Source organism: Bos indicus x Bos taurus, chromosome 2 (genome assembly GCF_003369695.1).
Source record: "Bos indicus x Bos taurus breed Angus x Brahman F1 hybrid chromosome 2, Bos_hybrid_MaternalHap_v2.0, whole genome shotgun sequence".
NCBI classification, from domain to species: Eukaryota; Metazoa; Chordata; class Mammalia; order Artiodactyla; family Bovidae; genus Bos; species Bos indicus x Bos taurus.
The window spans coordinates 55,817,476-55,838,528 of record NC_040077.1 but is presented as its reverse complement, the minus strand read 5'-3'; the positions used below and the strand labels follow the sequence as shown (position 1 = coordinate 55,838,528).

The 21,053-nt window shown below is 38.5% G+C and overlaps 1 protein-coding gene across 3 annotated transcripts in view; it reads right to left on the bottom strand.

Annotated features, from left to right (window-relative positions):
- LRP1B (LDL receptor related protein 1B) overlaps nucleotides 1–21,053 on the bottom strand; it is a 2,173,551-nt gene that overhangs the window by 834,069 nt on the left and 1,318,429 nt on the right. For all 3 annotated transcript variants that reach the window (XM_027561670.1, XM_027561656.1, XM_027561663.1), the window contains one exon: nucleotides 405–485. In XM_027561670.1, coding sequence (XP_027417471.1) covers nucleotides 405–485 — 81 coding nt within the window. The remainder of the gene's footprint in view (nucleotides 1–404; nucleotides 486–21,053) is intronic.

Here is a 21,053-nt window from a genome sequence, read left to right as displayed (position 1 = left end):
CAACGTGACAGAGTTGAGATCATCTGGATCTTCCATAATAATTTATGAACTACTCCATCCTGACATTACAGAGCATTTTACATCAATGCTTTGAGGAACCTGAATTGTCCAGGATATTTTCTCAATTGTTCCCTTCATGTCTTGTTTGTAGACTTAGACTAGATCTAGCATAATATCTGAAAACAAATCCCCATCATAGATAGCCCCAAGGGACTGCCATTGAGCTCCATTGTCCTTAATGCTAATCCCCATTGACAGGCCATCTGCCCTCTCACCACTTGTCTCAGCCATTTTGCTGGACTTGGCAAACTTCTCTTACAAACCAGCTCTGAAAGAAGTGAAGCTGCACAGACAGCCAGGCCTCCAATCAAATCAGTGCAGTCTAGTGAACATTTGGTACTTGCCAGAGTCGCAGTGCCACTTGCTGCTAATGCATCTTCCACTTTTGCATATAAACTGAGTTAGTGGTTCACAAGTTGGGAATTCTGTGAAAGATATAAAAACATCCAATAGGAAAGATGTTACTGATTATGTTTGACATCTCTTCATTTTTCTTGCAGTATAATGAATCTAAACAGTCCTTCATCAAGTGATTTTCCTTTATTTTAGTCCCAGAAATATACTCCTACAAAAGTTATTTAAAGTATGCATACCCTGTGTCCAAAAAATGCTGAACTTTGCAAACTTCTGACTTCACTCAGTTCTATCATTATATTAATATGTTATTGTGTTTGACTTCATTTGTTTCCTATTTGCTAATGTAATCAGAGCTCTGCCCCTCTCTTCCACACAGTCCATAGAGGAAACATTAGATAAGCAAATAAAGTGACAGTAACTATTTGAGGACACAGGATATGCATAATTTTAGTATCTTTTATAGGAATACATTTCAGTGACTAAAAGCCAAAGAAAATCACATGATGAACGACTGTTTAGATTCATTATGCGGCAAGAAAAATGAAAAGATGTCAATTCCCCCACATCAAGGAACTCAACCTTCTCTCAGTGAAGAACAGCTGCATAGAGCTCTATACTACTGCACTGAAAAGTGACATATGTGTTTTAAAGCAGGCTTCCCTGGTAGCTCAGCTGGTAAAGAATCTGCCCGCAATGCAGGAGACTCTGGTTTGATTTTTGGGTTGGGAAGATCCTCTGGAAAAGGGATAAGTTACAAGTCTTTTTCTGAACATAGGGAGCTGAAGCAGAAAAGTTAAATCCAACTTTGCCTGAATGATGTCAATATCTTAAGCTGAGAGTAAGGAAACAAACACAAACAAAAAACTCAGTTTAGTTGCTATCATACATGTTAGGTAGTTAGAATAGGAATAAGGAGTCCAAAATGGTGGTGGCTAAAAGACAAGGAAGGGAAAAGCCTGTGAAAACAGAATAAAGGAAGATCTGAAGACCAGAGTGAGAATCTCAGGTAAAACAAACAACTCTCCTAGCTAGCCCAGTTTACATAGGGCAGGCTCAGGGGGAGGAGAGAAAACATATAAAAAGAGGGGCCTCTCTTCTCTTAACGTCTTTTGGGTTGGCATGCCTTCATGCCTCAAGGATGTATTTTCTTTTACTTTCTAAATAAAACGGAGCTGTAACATGGAGCTGTAACATGGAGCTGTAACACTGGCCTGACTCAGGGCTGTAATGCTGGTCCGTATGTCGCTTCAAATTTTTGTTGTGACAAGACAGAACCTGGGAAATTACACACTCCCCTGACATCTATGGTACCATTTGTCAGATTTAATCTGGCTGAAACGACCTCCTCTCGCCCCCACGAGGAGGAGACCATGCACAGCAGGAATCCAACTCTGAATGAAGCTCCCATGGCGGAAGCTGAACAGGAAGAAAACCCAGCACAAGGGAAGTGACAAGAAGCCCAGAGTACCGGAAACTGGGACAGCGAAAAACAAACTCAGCAGAAAGCTCACGTGACTCAGTCTCAGATTCCAGAAGACCTCCAGTTAAGGCAGGAGGTCCTCACACCTATGGCTGAAAGGACATATGCCTAACAAAATCTTAATTCCTTGATCTTAGTTTTCTGAATGTTGAGCTTTAAGCCACCTTTTTCACTCTCCTCTTTCACTTTCATCAAGAGGCTCTTTAGTTCCTCTTCACTTTCTGCTATAAGGGTGGTGTCATCTTCATATCTGAGGTTATCGATATTTCTCCTGGCAATCTTGATTCCAGCTTGTGCTTCCTCCAGCCCAGTGTTTCTCATGATGTACTCTGCATATAAGTTAAATAAGCAGGTTGACAATATACAGCCTTGACATACTCCCTTTCCTATTTGGAACCAGTCTGTTGTTCCATGTCCAGTTCTAACTGTTGTCTTCTGACCTGCATACAGATTTCTCAGGAGGCAGGTCAGGTGGTCTGGTATTCCCATCTCTTTCAGAATTTTCCACAGTTTATTGTGATCCACATAGTCAAAGGCTTTGGCATAGTCAATAAAGCAGAAATAGATGTTTTTCTGGAACTCGCTTGCTTTTTCAATGATCCAGCAGATGTTCACAATTTGATCTCTGGTTCCACTGCCTTTTCTAAAACCAGCTTGAACATCTGGAAGTTCACAGTTCACATATTGCTGAAGCCTGGCTTGGAGAATTTTAAGCATTACTTTACTAGCATGTGAGATGAGTGCAATTGTGCAGTAGTTTGAGCATTCTTTGGCATTGCCTTTCTTTGGGATTGGAATGAAAACTGACCTTTTCCAGTCCTGTGGCCACTGCTGAGTCTTCCAAATTTGCTGGCATATTGAGTGCAGCACTTGCACAGCATCATCTTTCAGGATTTGAAATAGCTCAACTGGAATTCCATCACCTCCACTAGCTTTGTTCATAGTGATGCTTTCTGCTTTGCCCTACATTTTATATTTGCAACATGGGATTTCTCCCTCTTGTTTTCATTGCTTGACAAATGAAGCACCTGCTTGGACAGGGCACAAGGCTACAGTATTTAAGGAACACTGAGGGTGAGCAATGTGGCGTCCCCTCAGAGATAGTATTGGTGGGGCAGGAAAGACAGACTGTAAATAAACTGCCATCCAGGGAGGCCACAGCAGAAGCACTAAGGGTTGGGATTTTTAAGGACCGACAAAAATCAGTATGATGCTATCTCCAAAGTCTGAGAAAAAATAACTGTCAATTTAGAACATTATGTTATTAAATGCTCATTCAAGGATGAAGATGAAAATATTTTCATCCAAATAAAAGCTGAGAGCATTCACCATTAAGATACTCTCACTAAAGACATTTCTTCACGGTAAAAAAAAAAAAAATCTTAATTCCTTTACAATCTCTTGTTTCTTGTTTACTCGAACCCCCCACTAACAGGTGAGCAGCAGTGGGTGCAACTGAGGGACCCTGGAAGGGGCTACTCCTCAGTGTGTCCCAAAGGCTCCACTATCTGCTGGGCCCCAGTAGCCATTGCTCAAGCAGGTGGGGGTTCTTCTGTCCATAATCTTCTTTTGTGCCAAGGGTCAGGCCAATGAAAACTGTTAGCACAGGTCAGATATTTAGCAAATTTTCTGGCAGGTTATGAAGGGGATTCCTCAGTGTGTTTTTTCCCACTGCTTTTACCTCCTGTCCTTCAGCTCTTTTCTCCCGGGACTTGAGCCTAGCCAAAACGCATCGTGCCTGGCTTTAGGACCTAATGAAGCTCAAGATCTGATGTCTCATTGCAAAACTTCAGTTAGAGACACAAAGATAGGTAAGAGGTGGATTTGTTCCTGTTCAGAGAGAAGCACACTCCACAGGGTGTGGGCCATCACAGAGGAGAGTGCAGTAGCCCTGGAATGTGGTGTGTCTATTTTTTGCCAGCTAGGTGAATTCATATGCTAATGAGTGGGAGGATCTCCCAACCATTGGGGAACCAACCACTCCTCTGTCTTTTGACAGTGCCTTGGAACTGTCCTGCCAGTTCTGGGTGTGTCACTTAGCTTGCAGATTGGGGATCAAGGTGTATTTGAATTTGACTTGTCATCATGGACCCATTTGATTTTAATCAGGTTTATGTTTATGCCCTTGGGACAACCAGAAAGTAGCTAGCTCTTGAGAGGGAAATAATGTATAATATCCAATCCCTCAAGATATTCAGGCCTTCATCTTCTATGTTTCCTACAATATGTGCAACAAGAGCCATCTCTCAGTGGACCTGCTAGGGCAGGTGACAGGCACACAATGCCTGCTGGAAATTCATCTGCTGGCATCCCTTCAAGGGCAATTGGGCTTCCAGGGATAATGTTTGCCACTTTGGGAGTTAGCCCTGCAGGCCGTTTGGGCCTAAACCTTTACCACCCTTTTCCTAAAGTTACAAACATACCCCTGGATCAAATTTCCACTCCACTTTTATGGAACATCTGGTCTGTTGCCTCTTATCAATTTGTTCTTAAGCCAATTACTATCTCTTACTACTAGGACCCTGCCCCCTTGTAGACAACACTGTTCCATCCCACTTATTAAAATATCTTAATTCTCCTAACAGGACCAGATAACCCATTCTTTTGTCATTACTTCTGTTATTACCTAAAGTGGGTCTATGACAATGAAATGTTTACCACTGGAGACATCCTAACCTACTCTTATAGAGGACTAGGGGAAGAAATCAGTGACTTACTTTCCCTTAGAGCAGTAAGAGGATAAGGCTTATGGCTGCTTCACCAGGTTCACAGTCTCAGGGCACAGGCTTGGATTGCTTTATGTCATGATATCTATTCCCATCTGCGGTGAACAAGCTGGCAATGAGTTAAAATTACAACCCCTTAGTCCTACCCAGCATTGGTCACACTGGAGACCTTGGGGATGCCCAACTCCAATCCGGGGGTCCCAGGAGGTTGACCTGACTTGATCTGCCTAGGAATCTGGTCCTTGAAACGTTGTCATGCTTCAACCTGCTCAGGTATCCACCAGTCCAAGAGTCCTAGGAGGTCGACATGCCTTAACCTGCGCAGGGATCCAACTCTTGGGAGGCTGACCCGCCTCAACCTGCCTGGGAATTCGATCTCCAGGAGGCTGTCACACCTTAGCTTGGCTGGGGATCTGCACCCTGACCTGGAGATGCCTGGCTCTCAAGTTGCAACAGTACTGGGTAGGATAAGTCTCAAAAAGACTCACCCCTAAGGAAGTCCACCCATGGAAATTGAAGGAGGCCTATTAGTTTTTTCTTGTTTCTTTTCCTCCCTGTCATGACTGTCTTTCAGATGGGAAATAACAATCCACTTCCCGGCGGATGCCCTTGAGATGCATCCTTGATTACTGGAAGCTGTTTAATCCTCTAACTCTAAAGAGAAGTCACTTAAAATTATTTTGTGCCACTGCGTGGCCACGGTATCCTCTGGGGGACAAGGAACACTGGCCTGAGGATGGGAATTTAAATTACAATACCATCCTGCAGCTAGACTTATTCTGCAAAAAAACAAGGGAAATGGACAGAGATCCCCTATGTCCAAATTTTCTTCCAACTAAAAGATATGAAGGAACTCTGTCTTAAGTGCAGGGTTGTTGTATGCCCTAAAAGTGAGCCTACTAGGCAATTGGTGTTAGGCCAGACAACCAAGAGGAGGACCTTCACGTGAAGGCTCACCTCCCATGGCTCCTGAGTTGCCTGGTGCTCCTTCCTTGTATCCAAACATACCCCCATACCTGGGAACACCCCTCCACAAAAGCCAACTCAAGTATGTACCTTAGTTGAAACTGGAGGAGAAATCAGACCAACCCAGGTCCATAAGCAGTTCTCCCTCTTAGAACTAAGACAGATCAAACAAGACCTTGGAAGCTATACAGATGACACAGGCAAATATATAGATACATTACAATACATTACAATGGCCTTTGACTTGACGTGGAAGGACATCATGGTCATATTTAGCCAAACTTTATCTGACTCTGGGGCTTCCCTGGTGACTCAGATGGTAAAATGTCTGCCTGCAATGCAGGATATCTGGGTTTGATCCCTGGGGCAGTAAGATCCCCTGGAGAAAGAAATGGCAACCCACTCCAGTACCCTTGCCTGGAAAATTCTATGGATGGAGGATCCTGGTAGGCTGCTGTCCATGGGGTGGCAAAGAGTCTGACAGGACTGAGCGACTTCACTTTCTTTCTATCTGACCCTGAACATGCTAGGGTCTTAAAGGAAGCCCAAAGGTATGCTATGGGGCTTTACATGTCAAGTGATAAATACCCAGTAGGGGAAACTGCAGTCCCCTCCTCAGATCCTAACTGGAATTATAATGATCCTGAACACACCTGGGAAAGGGATCATTTTCTGATCTGTGTGAAGGTAGGACTGAAAGCAGCCCGGCAAAAAGTAATCAGCTATGCCTGGAACTCAGCAATAAATCAGGAGCCCAAGGAGAACCCCGTTGCCTTTCTGGAAAGGCTAAAAGAGGCCCTCCAAAAGTTTGCCAACCTGGACTTAAGACTCTTATGAGGGACAAGTGATTTTAGAGGACAAATTCCTGTCCCAATGCACATCAGACATCAAGATAAAGTTACAACAGCAACAGCAGCAGGACCCTGCTGCCTCTTTAGATGAGATGGTCCAGACAGCCACCAGTACCTTTATAAGAGAGAAAAGGAGAGGGAGGCCAAGGCCCAGGAGAGGGAGAAAAAGAAAGAGACAAGGCATGCCCAGATGCTGGCCGCCCTCCAGGGAAGCCCTATGGAAAACTCTGAGTCCTTGAAGGACAAGGCATGAGGCAAATGCCTAATCTGTAGACAGATGGGACATTGGGCCAAAAAGTATCCAAGTGACAAGTCCAAGTCTCCTAAAGTGGCTTGCTACAAATATCATCAATTGGGACTTTGGGTGGCACTCTGCCCTCGAGAACCCAGAGCCTCAAGGTCAAGCACCAAGCCTTCCCTCATGATGGTTCAACAGGACTAAAGCGGCCTACTCCAGCCAGCCTGCCTGTCACAGATAACTATCACAGGGCTGGAGCCAAGGGTGCAACTGGATGTGTCAGAGACCTTGAACTACTGAACAAAACCCTGAGAGGGATTGTCAGAAGATCCTCTGACCAATCCTGAGGAAATTCTGTACACTGATGGAAGCAGCTTTGTCTTGGATGGAAAAAGAGCCAGATATGCAGTAATCTCCAATTTTGAGGCCACAGAGACTAAACTTTTGCCACCAGGTACTTCGGCCCAATTAGCTGAGCTCATAGCCCTGACTCAAACTTTAGAGCTAGGAAAGAGAAAAAGAGTAGCCATTTACACTGACTCCAACTACGCCTCTCTGATGCTACATGCACATGCTGCTATTTGGAAAGAAAGAGGCCACTTGACCACCCGAGGGTCCCCAATCAAACATGGCGATCAAATCATTAGGCTGTTGGAGACAGTATATATGCCTGCCAATGTTTCAGTCTCCCATTGTGAAGAACACCAAAAAGGGAGCATGGAAGTAGCACAAAGGAACCAAGCAGCTGATTAGGCAGCAGAGAGCAGCATTACAGAACAACAACTTAATAGGGGTTGCCACATTAATTCCACAGACTAATTTGACAGAAACTCTTTCATATACTGAAGGTGAGACTCTTAAAGCTAAGGGTGAGGACTTTTAAGAAGATGATATGGAGTGGTTCCAAAAGGAGGGACTCCTTTTCTCTGCCTAGGAACCTCCAATGGAAGTTGGTTAACTCCTCACATGCCACCATTCATTTAGCGGAAAAGGCCCTCCAAAGATTACTAGAAAGGTCCTTCAGAGAAATAGGCCTCCAAATGACTATAAGGCAAATGGTCTCCTCTTGTCCCACCTACCAATTAAACAACCCCCAAGAAGCTTGAAGACCCCAGCTGGCCCATCCTGTCCAACAACATGTGACCTACCCAGGAGAGGACTGGCAGATGGACTCCACCCAGATGCCAGTTTCTCCAGGGTATAAATACCTATTAGTCATGATAGATACATTCACAGGATGGATTGAAGGCTTTCCCACCCAGACTGAGAAGGCTGAGGAGGTGGTAAAAAAACTGCTCCATGAAATCATTCCAAGATTTGGTCTGCCCAGGTCATTATAAAGTGACAATGGGACATCATTTACTTCTAAGGTCACCCAAGGGGTCTCTAAAGCATTGGGCATTACTTGTTTTCTCCATTGTGCCTGGAGGCCTCAGTCTTCAGGAAAAGTAGAAAGAGCCAACCAATTCTTAAAATCAGCAATAAAAAAGAGACCTCTCTGGGATGGAAGGAGGCGTTACCAATAGCTCTCCTCCACACTCATATTGCCCCTAAAGAACAGATTGGTCTTAGTCCTTATGAATTGCTCTCTGGGAGACCTTTTGTTTATGTCAATGACCTCTTCCCAGATCCAGAGGCTCAGACCCTCCAGTCTTATACCATGGTCATTGGGAAATTCTAATAGGATATACACTTGTGGGGAGTCAACCAGGATCCAAAGATTCTAAGGAGTCACCACTATATGTTCCAGGGACTCAAGTCCTTATTAAAGTCTAGAAAGATGGATCCCCAAAGCTCAACTCCAGCCCACATGGAAGGGCCCCTACCCTGTAATACTTTCTACCCCCACAGCGTCAAGGTACATGACTTGACTGTACCTTGGGACATGACTCCTGCATTCCCTACTCATGAGTCAAGCCATAGAAGAAAACAGAAGAGGACACTCAATACACCTGTGAGCCCCTGGGAAATCTCAGATACCTATTCAGAACTACAAATGAATGCCATTCTAATGAACACCTCAAAAATCAAGTTTCTGGGGAAAAGATTTCTCAGGACAGTTCTATGGAGCCAACATAGCTTGTCAAGTGCTGTACTCCAAAATAGACAGGAGATAGATCTCCTGATCCCTGAACAAGGAAGGACTTGAGCCATTTTGAATGAGATGTGTTGTTTCTGGGTAAATACTTCCAGCTAAGTTAAAGAAAGTCTCACAGTCCTCAAGAAAAACATTCTAGACCCTACAGGAACTCAAAGAATGAGCTGGGGAGTTCTTGAGGTGGCTACAATCTCTCTTTGGGGGATCCTCCTGGTAATGGGAAATTTGGAGTTGGCTAATGTCCCTACTAATCCCTGTTATTACCATATTGATGCTGCTTATGATTGTCCCATGTATTATCAATTGTCTAAACCATTTTTTTCTCTGCCCAGGTCAACAAGCTAAGACATGCAGTGCCAGTTCAACAAGGATATATAAAACTACAGCCAACCATGAAAATATCAATCACCCTTAGATGGACACTGCTATAGGACTCTGAGGCTTGAGACTATCAAGTGGGAGAGGCCCAATGCCCCTTGCTGTTGTCCCAGTTCAGCAGGAAGTAGCCAGAGAAACCTCGATGTCCCTATTCCCAAAGAATTGGGCCTCCTATCTCTTAAAGGGGGAATGTTAGGTAGATAGAATAGGAAAAAGGAGTCCAAAATGGTGGTGGCTAAAAGACAAGGAAGGGAAAAGCCCTTGAAAATAGAACAAAGAAAGGTCCAAGGACCAGAGTGAGAATCTAGGGTAAAACAAACAGCCCTCCTTGCTAGCCCAATTTACATACGGCAGGCTCGGGGAAAGAGAGAAAACATATACAAGAGGGGCCTCTCTTCTCTTCGCATCTTTTGGGTTGGCATGCCCTCATGCCTCGAGGATGTATTTTTCTTTACTTTCTAAATTAAACTGAGCTGTAACACTGGTCTGTCTGAGGGTTGTAATGCTGGTTCATCCATCACTTTAAATTTTTGTTGTGATGAGACAGAACCAAGGAAATTACACACTCCCCTGACAATACAGTTATACAGATTTTGAAAGTGTGAATTCTAAATTAAAAAAAAAAAAAATCCCCTGGAAATCAACAACAGCAAAACATAAGATTTCAAAATAAAATTTTACTTAATTAAATCAAAAGACCTTGTTTACTAACAGGTAACTACAATGACATACCCATAACAATAAACACTGAAAAAACAAAGCATAGAATTAGCACAGGAAATGATTCTAAAAAAAGAATTGGTCAGCCAATTCAAAGGATTAGTGAATTGAGCAGACAATTTTGTCAAAATAAGATCAGATAATCAGGACTGATTACAAGAGAAAAATAAGGTAGTAATAATAAGAGAAAAGATGATTGTAAACAGTTCATCCAAGGAATTCAAAGAAGCTTACTAATATTTCCCAGGATAAAATTTTTCATATAATGAAAGTAATTCATGTAGAGTTAACATGATTTACTCAATATCAGACCTTTTATCTCCCAAGACAATATCCAAGGAATCATATATCCTCACACACACAACTTATTTAATAGACATTAAAAAAAAAGAAAAAGAAGCATGAAAAAACCTCCATCAATTCACTGGTATAAAGACAGAAAAAAATGACACAGAGATAGATTTGTGGCCTATATTCTTTACTACTGTTCCCTGACAGCAGTAGTCAAAGTCATTTTGTGGCAAATACTTGGTTTTCTCTCTAACCTCCATCTGACGGCTAGGGGACCATCAATATTTTCACGTTTTAGTCTTTAGCTTGTCTCAGAGCTACCAATGTGGCTGAGTTAGACTCAGGCTGCCCAAATTCCTTCAGCCAAACCTATTCACCTCTTATCTAGCTACACAATTCTGTATCTGTCTATAGCTTTACTTCTGGAATTTAGTAAAAAATGTATGAATAATAACAACAGATTTTTGTGCTTGAAAAACAAAGAAATAAGAAATGTTTGATTATATAAAACTATTTTACTCCTAAAGAAACTGAAATCATGAATGTTAGGCTTGCCTAAGGTTATGTATACCTCCTTAATGGAAATTAGGTTATTAGAATTAAGTTCATCAAACTCTCCATCTATCCCTCTTTCTATAACATCCTACTATCAATATTCTACCTTATTTTAACTTATTATCCATGAAAGTACCTAAACTGTTACTTTACCCATATTTTCCATCTATCTTAAATATAAAAGTTACGTTAGTTCTCATAAATTGTTTCATTATATAAAGAGAGTTTTTTGTGCCCAGTAGAAATGAGTCTCTAAATACTTTCAATAGTTTAGTATTTGGTTCACCAGTTTCCACACATACCAGCCAATATTTCATAATTCTATAAGAGTCCTTTAGACTGCAAGGAGATCCAAACCAGTCCATTCTAAAGGAGATCAGTCCTGGGTGTTCATTGGAAGGACTGATGCTAAAGCTGAAACTTTGGCCACCCCATGCGAAGAGCTGACTCATTGGAAAAGACTCTGATGCTGGGAGAGATTGGGGGCAGGAGGGGAAGGGGACGACAGAGGATGAGATGGCTGGATGGCATCACCGACTCAATGGACATGAGTTTGAGTGAACTCCGGGAGTTGGTGATGGACAGGAAGGCCTGGTGTGCTGCATTTCTTGGGGTCGCAAAGAGTCGGACACGACTGAGCGACTGAACTGAACTGAACTGAATATCAAAAATACCAATTATTTTGAATTTTGATATTTCTTTAAAATCTGCAACACTATCAACTCTTACTTTATTCATAAGTGGATTATAGCAAGATTTACTCGATCATTTTTGTCACAGTTTTTTGGGTCTATCTTTTTCCTTAATGTTTTAAACACAACCCTTTAAATAAAACCCATTCTAGTGGGTAACAACTGAATCCTTGATCTCACACATGCATGGGGAGTTTTTCTGCCTGCATCTCCCTCTGTCATCACACTCTCTGGCCTGTTGGATAAGGCTGATCTCACCCACCACGCCATCTCACTTGGGCCAACAGTTCCCTGCACTGCACCATTTATGAGAAGATTTGAGTGGTGGTTACCACTGGCCCCCTTATGGCCTTGCTCTCTTTATGGGACTTGGACCTTTTTGGCAGTCATGCTTCCCAGGTTTCCCCTCCAGGCCTACTCTGAGTCTTTTTTTTTTTTTTTAAGAGGACTTTACAAAGTACTCCCAGTAGTAATTCTTCTAAAAAGTTGCCATTGAGCATTTTCTTAGTACTAACAAAATATACTTTAGGAAATGAGAATTTTAAATGACATTGCTACAATTCCTATAGAACTTTGCATTTTCTTTTAAAAACCATGACATTTTAAAGTTAAAAGTCTATGTCAACATGTAGTTTTTGGCAAATCACTAATAACTAGAATGAAAAGCAAAAGTGAAAAGTGAAAGTGAAGCTGCTCAGTCGTGTCTGACTCTTTGCGAACCCATGGACGGTAGCCTACCAGGCTCCGTGGTACATGTGATTTTCCAGGCAAGAATACTGGAGTGGGCTGCCATTTCCTTCTCCAGGGGATCTTCCCAACCCAGGGATCAAACCTGGGTCTCCTGCCTTGCAGACAGACGCTTTACCATCTGAGCCACTAGGGAAACAAAATGCAAGCAAATTAATTTTGCATGGTCATATCAAAGGCCTTTTTTGTATATTATCCCAGAAATAATATTTCAAATATAAATCAGAGGCTAAAATATTCACCCTTGTTCTTAAAATTATGAAATGATGAGTTTTGGAGACTGAACTCTATTATGTAGCTAGAACTAGGAAAAGAGAGACAGCAGGGTGATCAGCAGTGATACAGACTACAAGTGATAGCCACGTTAATACTGGTAAACTATCCAGTGACAACATAAATTGCTATTATTTATTAAATAACAGGTAGGGAAAGTGGTGGCTTCCTAATAGATCTTGTTAACATGGATCCTTGACTACTTGCTTCTTTACTTAAGATTGCATAAAAGAAATTTCTTTGTGTGAATTTACCTTTGAGTATCCATCTTTGGTACTGGCATAATGGTTAAAATGGAAAGTATTATAAAAGTGAACAATATTTTACTAAATTTTATGATTACCAATGCCATGTCTTGAGATAGAATTTTAGAATAAGTGTTACTTTTTTAAACCAAAACACATGATCAGAGCCTAAATATGATTCAAGATAGAAGTAAAAAGGAGGCATATCCAGTGTTTAATTCTCTACCTTCCAATGCAGGGGCACAGGTTCAACCCTTGATCTGGGAACTAAGATCCCACATGCCATGTGGTGCAGCCAAAAAAAAAAAAAGAAAAGTAGTAAAAAAAGGAAGCAATAACTGATACACAGAGATGAAAGACTATATCAAAAGTCATCTACAAAGCAACCGAACAAATACTCTGACACATGAAAAAGTACTCAAAAAAGAAATGAAAATGACCAAAGCATAATTAATTTAATCAATATCTCTTAGAAAGATTTTTCAATCTGAAAAAATGATGAAAATTCATTTATCTTTAAAGGATCAATATGAATATTGTAAAAAAATATGCTTTTTTCATTAGATAAATAAGTGTTTAATGTTTAGAAGATGTGGAGTAGACATGAATAGAGACTTTAAATGAAGTATAAGTTATGGTTAAAACGAGTAAGCAACTACACGCAGACTGTAAGAAATGATGACAATTAATTTTTAAATAATATTACATCTTTAGTCATAATAGGTTAATTCACATGTTAAAATCTCTTTTCTATGAAGTTTGAAATATATTAACCAACATCATAAATTTTATTAGGAAAAAATGAATCCCTCAAGGCATTTGGAAGCTTCTAAAATTTGGCATAGAGGCATACATCAGAGACATTGCAGGCTTGGTCTCAGAAAACATCAAAAAAACTGCATTTTCAATAAAGTGAGCCACATAAATATTTTAATTTTTTGATGCACATAAAGGTTATGTTCACATTATACTTGTGTCACATTATGTCTAGAAAACATACATACCTTAATTAATACTTTATTGATAAAAATGCTATCATCTGACAGCACAAGTTTCCCACAAGTTTTCAATTTGTAAAAAAAAGTATCTTGAAAGTGCAATAAAGCAAAACACAATTAAATGAGATATACTGTCAGTTGAGAAATTTTCCCTGTGACCTTTAAGATTCTATCCAGTTCTTAGATTCTAATTTTAAAAAGCAGCCAAAAGAAGCATTTGGAAATTAGTTTCCAAAAGGTAAAAACTTCCAAAGTGAGTAAAATAATTGAAAATTCAATGTATTTTCACTAAGAAAATGAGTCATGCCTCTTATGCTCACAGTAAATATATGTACATGTGTAAGTAAATACAACATATGCATATGTGTAAGAAATTAATAAATAAGCATCTCAGTTACGTAGATTTGGGAGATAAGAAGGGGGAGTTCTCATACCCTGGGATGATAGCTGAGCCCAACAGGAAAAAAAAGACTCCTTTTGCCAACTTCCTTTTCCCCTCTGTAAGAGTTCTCCGTCCCTTGTGAGGCTTTGCATGTGGCTCACCATGGTTGCAGACCCTGAATTGCAATACTCCTCTGATTCCGAAGAAAGTCACCTTTCCTGGAGAAATATCTGCCAATCTATTTGCTTTATGTCAATATTTGCATATAGTGCACATGTGTTCTTAAACAACTAATTTCCTTTCTGATTTATTACTTATATAATATTTGGTTACATCATCTTTCTTGCAATTATGACTGAGTTTATAGGACCAATAGGTAAATTCCACAAAGAAGAAAAAGGTGGGAAGAGAAGAAAGCAAAGAGTAACTCATTAAAAAAAAATAAAGGTATTAATTTAATGGACACCTGGAAAAAGTAAAGTTACTAATGATTCAATTTTGTTTTCTTATTGGTAAATCACACAGGCTTTCTATTCACAGACTCTTGGTTTGTAACATGGTATCCTGGGTCCCTTAAGTCCATAAGGTCAAGAAGTCAGAAAAAATGTCATCTGGTAATGCATGACACTCTAAAATAATTTAATGTAGAACAAATATGGTTTCTCACCTGAATAATTCCTAGGATTATCACAGCATTCCAATAAAACACAGTAACTGAATTTCAGAAAAATGAAAGAACTGATAAATAAAGAAACATTAAAATTATCTTGGGCTTTTCTCTGCCTAATAATGCAGTCAACTGTACAAAACATTTTAGAAAGACTTTCATAAAAAAAATTTTAATACAATGTAGACCTCCTCCCTTTTTTCACTAATGTTGTAAAACTCTGCTTTCATAGCTCAGTGTCCTATAATTAGCATCTGATGGTGATAAGAAATGAGGTACAATGACAATATACATTTTTCCCCTAAAAAATAAACTTTTAAAAAACAAATCTGATATTTTCCCTGTTCTTCAATATGAGTATTACTTTTAAAATTGAAAATAGAACCTAATATTTTGTTTTGTTTCTGGATACTTGTTCTGTTAAAATATCATTATGAAGTATTGCATTTGATAAAGTCTTAAATGTTACACAGTGTCTTTTCCTTCTTGACTTTGCATAAGTATTATTTGACTTTGGATCTTCCTTGAGACATAAATTACAGGACTCTTGGAAAGACTACCTGATTAACTCAGAAAAAGAAACATATTAAACCAAAGTGGCTTACATTTTAACATGTTGAAATTACAGCACAGAAAAGAAAACTATATTTTATTTCTATAGTTACTTCAACCTCATAGAATATATAATATGGATTAATGGGCTGTTAAAAAATCTTCTATTGTTGCAGGTAGAATGTTCAACTTATCTATTATATTTTTCACCTAAAATTTATTGCCAGGTTATATGTATGCTATTGCGTAAGTGGCAACAATTTTCTCTTTCTCTCAAGGGTAATCATGGTTGGTATGGTACTTATATTTATCCACTATACACAGCTTAGACAGATGTTTCCCAGTGAGGTAGATTTCAGATGAAATTTACATTCTTTCCTGTCTCTAATCTAGGAATTGTCCTACTTATTCCTCCTTTTTGTTCCCCATATAAATATTTCTAAATAATGTATTATTGAAGTCTCAAAATACAGTTATTCCAGGTTCATTTGAGAGCATGTATTACATATTATATATATATATACACACACATATGAATTTGACTATGACAAGTGTGTGGAAAATTCATAGAAGATTCAAGTTAAAATAATGACAAGGTAAGGATAATATAGGAGCCCATGGTTAGAAAGTGTTAATTTCTCAGTCGTGTCTGAATCTTTGTGATGCCTTGGACTGTAGCCCACCAGGTTCCTCTGCCCATGGAATTCTCCAGGCAAGAATACTGGAGTAGAAAGCCATTTTGTTCTCCAGGAGATCTTCCTGACCCAGGCTTCTAGAACGGCAGGCATATTTTTTACCATCTGAGCCACTTAGGGAAGCCCTGATGTTAATCTAAATATGATGAAGACTATAATACATTATACATTATTATTTATTGAGAAGAGGCACTAGGTAGCCCACATTAACACATTACTTACACTCTACTCAACAGCTCTGCAATTGTCATTACCAACTCAAATTTTCAGAAGAAAACAGTATGATTTGCCTGAGGACACACTCATTACCAACTTGTGTCAGAGTAAAATCCTAATGCTTATCTGATTCCAAAATTAAATTATTTTTCACTATACCATTCTGATTATACCTATGTCCTTAAAAGAATCATAGCATAAAAATATTGGGCAAAAGATATGAAAAATTTATTATTCTTTCTGTGGTTTATGTCTTCTATTTTTACTCCAACCCTAGTTTTTACTACTCTAATGTTTATAATTATAGTTATGGAAAATAATACTTTTTAAAATTATAGCAATTGTAGGACCATATCCTCTGAGAAAATATACAACATTTCTATATACCAATGCTAGTTGTGGCTCCAGAGAATTGGTACTTTGGTAGGACAAATTTCAAAAGATCCAATAAATACACTTTAAAAAAAATTATAAGAGAATAGGGTGCCACAAATTATCTTTATTTTACTACCCTTTCACTGTTGTTACATAAAAACCTCATATCTCACATATGCCAAGTATAAAGAACATAAACATTATAAGCAGGTGAATCCTGAGTTCAAATTCTTGTATTATCACTAATTAATGTGTGACATTGGGCAGTTACTTAACACCTCTGATCTCTGGTTCCTATTCTATGAAACAGAGTAGAAAACTACTGTGAAAGTTTTTACCCATTCAAGATATTTTACTAAACACTTTGTTTAGTTAGTTTAAATAGAGTTCTAGACCTTAGAGATATATCACCCAGAAAGAATGAATGTATGAATGAATCAAATGTAGTAGGCACTGGGAATACAGAATTCAGCATTCTCTTTTCTCAGAGTACTTACAATCTGATAGGAAAAACATTTGTAATTTAATTAAACAAGCGACTTAATAAACCTCTGATAAGTGCTATGACAAGGGCAGTGCCAGGTGTTATTTAAACACACAACAGAAGCATCTAATCTTAGATATGGTTTCCCAGAGGAGTGATGTACAAGTTGATACAAATAACAGGTTCAGGTTAAATCAGACAAACAGGAGGGAAAGTGGTGCTTTTAGAATATTCCAGAAAGATGGCATTTCTGAAAGCCCAGAAGTCAGAGTACATAAAATATATGAGAAACTGCAAGAACTCCAGAATGGCTGCAATAAGGTGTAAGACAGAAGTAGTGGAATTTTAGGAGCTATAAACAGGCTTGAGAGACAGATTCAGAAATGATCACCATTGATATAATAAAGACTTGGAAGTCAAAGGGACACCCAGGGAGTATATAAAGAATGAGACTGAGAACGAGAAAAGAAATATTGAATAGCTCTGGCAATGTGACAGACACAAGAGAAATTCTAGATAAAGTAGCAACCAAACATTTTAACACATAGGTGAATGTGTAAAAAAAATAATACAAATTTTCAGAACCCAGAAATGAGAATGGTACAGAAAACTAGATCAGCTAGTGAACTATAACTACTGGATGTGTGTGTGTGTGTGTGTGTGTGTGTGTGTGTGTGTGTGTGTGTGACTTTGCTTGGAAAGGCAATAGAAGAATGATAGAATTATAATCTACATGTTTGAGGACTAATGACAGCTTCACATAGGTGATAAATCTTTAATTCCACAAAGGCATTGATCCTAGTGTAGACCCAGTCTCAGAGGTTAAAATTCCATGGAAGGAAGCATCAGACGACATTCCTCTCAATACAAGGAAATGTCTTAGCTTGGACTGTAAGTGAAAAAATATATAGTTTTCCCTGTACATGTATGAAGACTATATCATAAGTTCTAGTTTCTACAGTTCAGGAAACCTCAACCTTAAAAACTAAAGGTAAAAATTAATTCAGGGCACATAACATTTCCAAGAATTCTCATGGTGTTTAATGCAGCCGATCTGAAGACAAGTCTTAAGGACTTCCATAGGGCCAAAATATATATATATATATATATAATAGTCTCAAAGTTCAAAAATCACAAAAAATAAAACAAAAATTAAAAAGGTGAAAGAAAAAATCTGGTGAGAGAAATTCAGCAGATGCAGCAAATGGCGGAAATACATCTACAAGCTCTACACATATTTTAAAAATATCTGACAGAAATGAGATTGAAATATGATAGGAACTATAAAATAGGGAAGTCAAAATTTAATTAAAGGAGAAAGACAAATTGTTTAAATGTAAATCATTCTGAGACATTCTGAGAAAAAAAAAGTAGGGAGACTTGAAAAATAATCAAATAGAATATTTAGAAATGAAAACTAGAGCCTTGAACTTTCAAAATGCATCAGTTCAGTTACTCAGTCATGTCCAACTCTTTGCAACCCTGTTGACTCCAGCACACCAGGCCTTCCCGTCCATCACCGACTCCTGGAACTTGCTCAAACTCATGTCCATTGAGTTGGTGATCCCATCCAACCATGTTATCCTCTGTCGTCCCCTTCTCTTCCTGCCTTCAGTCTTTCCCAGCATCAGAGTCTTTTCCAATGAGTCAGTTCTTTGCATCAGGTGGCCAAAGTATTGGAGCTTCAGCTTCAGCATCAGTCCTTTCAATGGATATTCAGTATTGATTTCCTTTAGGATTGACTGGTTTGATCTCCTTTCAGCCTACGGGACTCTCAAGAGTCTTCTCCAATACCACAGTTCAAAAGCATCAATTCTTTTGTGCTCAGCTTTCTTTATAGTCCAACTCTCACATCCATATATGACTACTGGAAATACCATAGCTTTGACTAGACAGACCTTTGTTAGCAAAGTAATGTCTCTGCTTTTTTATGCTGTCTATGTTGGTCATAGCTTTTCTTCCAAGGAACAAACGTCTTTTAATTTCATGGCTGCAGTCACCATCTGCAGTGATTTTGGAGCCCAGGAAAATAAAGTCCGTTACTATTTCAATTGTCTCCTCATCTATTTGCCATGAGGTGATGGGACCAGATGCCATGATCTTAGTTTTCTGAATGTGGAGCTTTAAGCCAACTTTTTCACTTTCCTCTTTCACTTTCATCAAGAGGGTCTTTAGTTCTTCTTTGCTTTCTGCCATAAGGGTGGTGCCATTGCATATCTGAGGTTATTGATGTTTCTCCCAGCAAAAGTTAAATTACAAATTCATACATCTGAAGGAACAATTATTAAACTGGAATACAAGTCTGAAGAGATTGCCATGGTTTCAGTTCAAAAATAATGTAAGAAGGGATCAAGAATCATGAAGAATAGACTAAAATGAACAAGTATTAACCTAATAGTTCCAAAAATATGGAAGAGAGAAAGTGGAGATTAGATATTATTCAAAAGGAAACTTCTCTAGAATTTCCCAGAATTTATGAGAGATATGACTTTAGATATAAGAAGTACAATCTATCTTAAGATAATTAAAAATAAATGTACATATAGAAACACTGTAGTAAAACAGCAAATACCAAGAGGAAATTTATAATACCTAAGCTAACCTGTAAAATGATTGACAATACTGAATTAGGAGTTGAAATTGTACTCTCATTTCCAAACAAATAAATAAGAAATGAGAATGTTTTAGAAAACAATTTACTTCCTTTCACAAAGAAAATAATGAAGGACTATCTGAAAGTTAGGCAGAGACAAAGAAACTAGAGAAGTGTAGGGGTTAAATGAGAAAATATCTTCTCATAGTAGACAAGAGGAAAAAATGTTTCAAGAAGAAGCACCGCTGTGATGAAACTGTTCAGATAACATTAAATACAAACTGACATGCCCTATCCAGACTTTTTTTTCCCCCTTGTTGAGCTTGACAAAGACCATTTTCATGAGTTTCCACTTTTTATAGTCAACTAAGTGGCAGATGGATATACAAATTTTATTCAGATTTCCCAAGACATTAGTTGTAAGGAAAGAATTAATGTGATAGTTGATGAGATGTGTATGATCAAAGGAGAATTTGGTAGTTATGTTGGTAGTAACCTTTTTAAAGAAAGTGAAAGTTGAATATGCATAAATATTAATGAGTAGAAACCAGTGGGTTAGATGGAAAATAGAGGAGAGAGAAAAGTTACATTTTCTGTTTTTATACATTTTATGGCAGCAGAAATATTTTCAAAGACTGGATTCATATCTGAGAGTGATAAGCATCCCTGACAATTAAAATAATTATTTTTAAATAAATTTACTTGAATTTTTAAATCTAAACGTGTATATATATATATATATAGTTATATACAAAATAGGGACAGAGATGGACTAGATTATGGACATATATTGAGCGTAGAATTTCATTACCATATAGGACCCAGTCTTATTGTGTAAAGATTATACATGTCAAAGAAAGGTTATGTATAAATTTTCATTGATAAACATGCATCAATTAGAAAATTCACATATACGCACACCAGGTAGCATGTCATTTAGCTTCTTATCTCTTTCATAGCACTTGTCATAGTTTTTAAGTATTTTGTTTATTACTGATTGAAGTTTGGTTTTTACCCTCTCTCCCTCTTTTACCTCTAACAGAAGCTTTGCCTTTTTTTAATAATTCAGGCATCTAGAACATAGTAAATGAAAATATGTGACTTGGTGAACTCTAGAAGATAGAAAAACTGAGTTTAAAATATTTGAGAGCGGGTCAATAAAACACATAGTTGAGGCTCTGAAAAGGATACTGGCTCAGGGGAAAAAACAAAAGTTGCATTCTGACTGCCTTTTGGCAGTTTACCCTGGGGTAGGGTCCCAACTTCAGTCACCCAAGTTCTGTTTAAATGCTAGAAAATATCTCATAGCAATGAACAGCAACTCATGATTCAAATATTCACCTATGCATATAGCTTTTTCTTTGCAAAATGCCAGCTCAGCATGATGGAAATGATGTTTCCTTTATCAGTATAG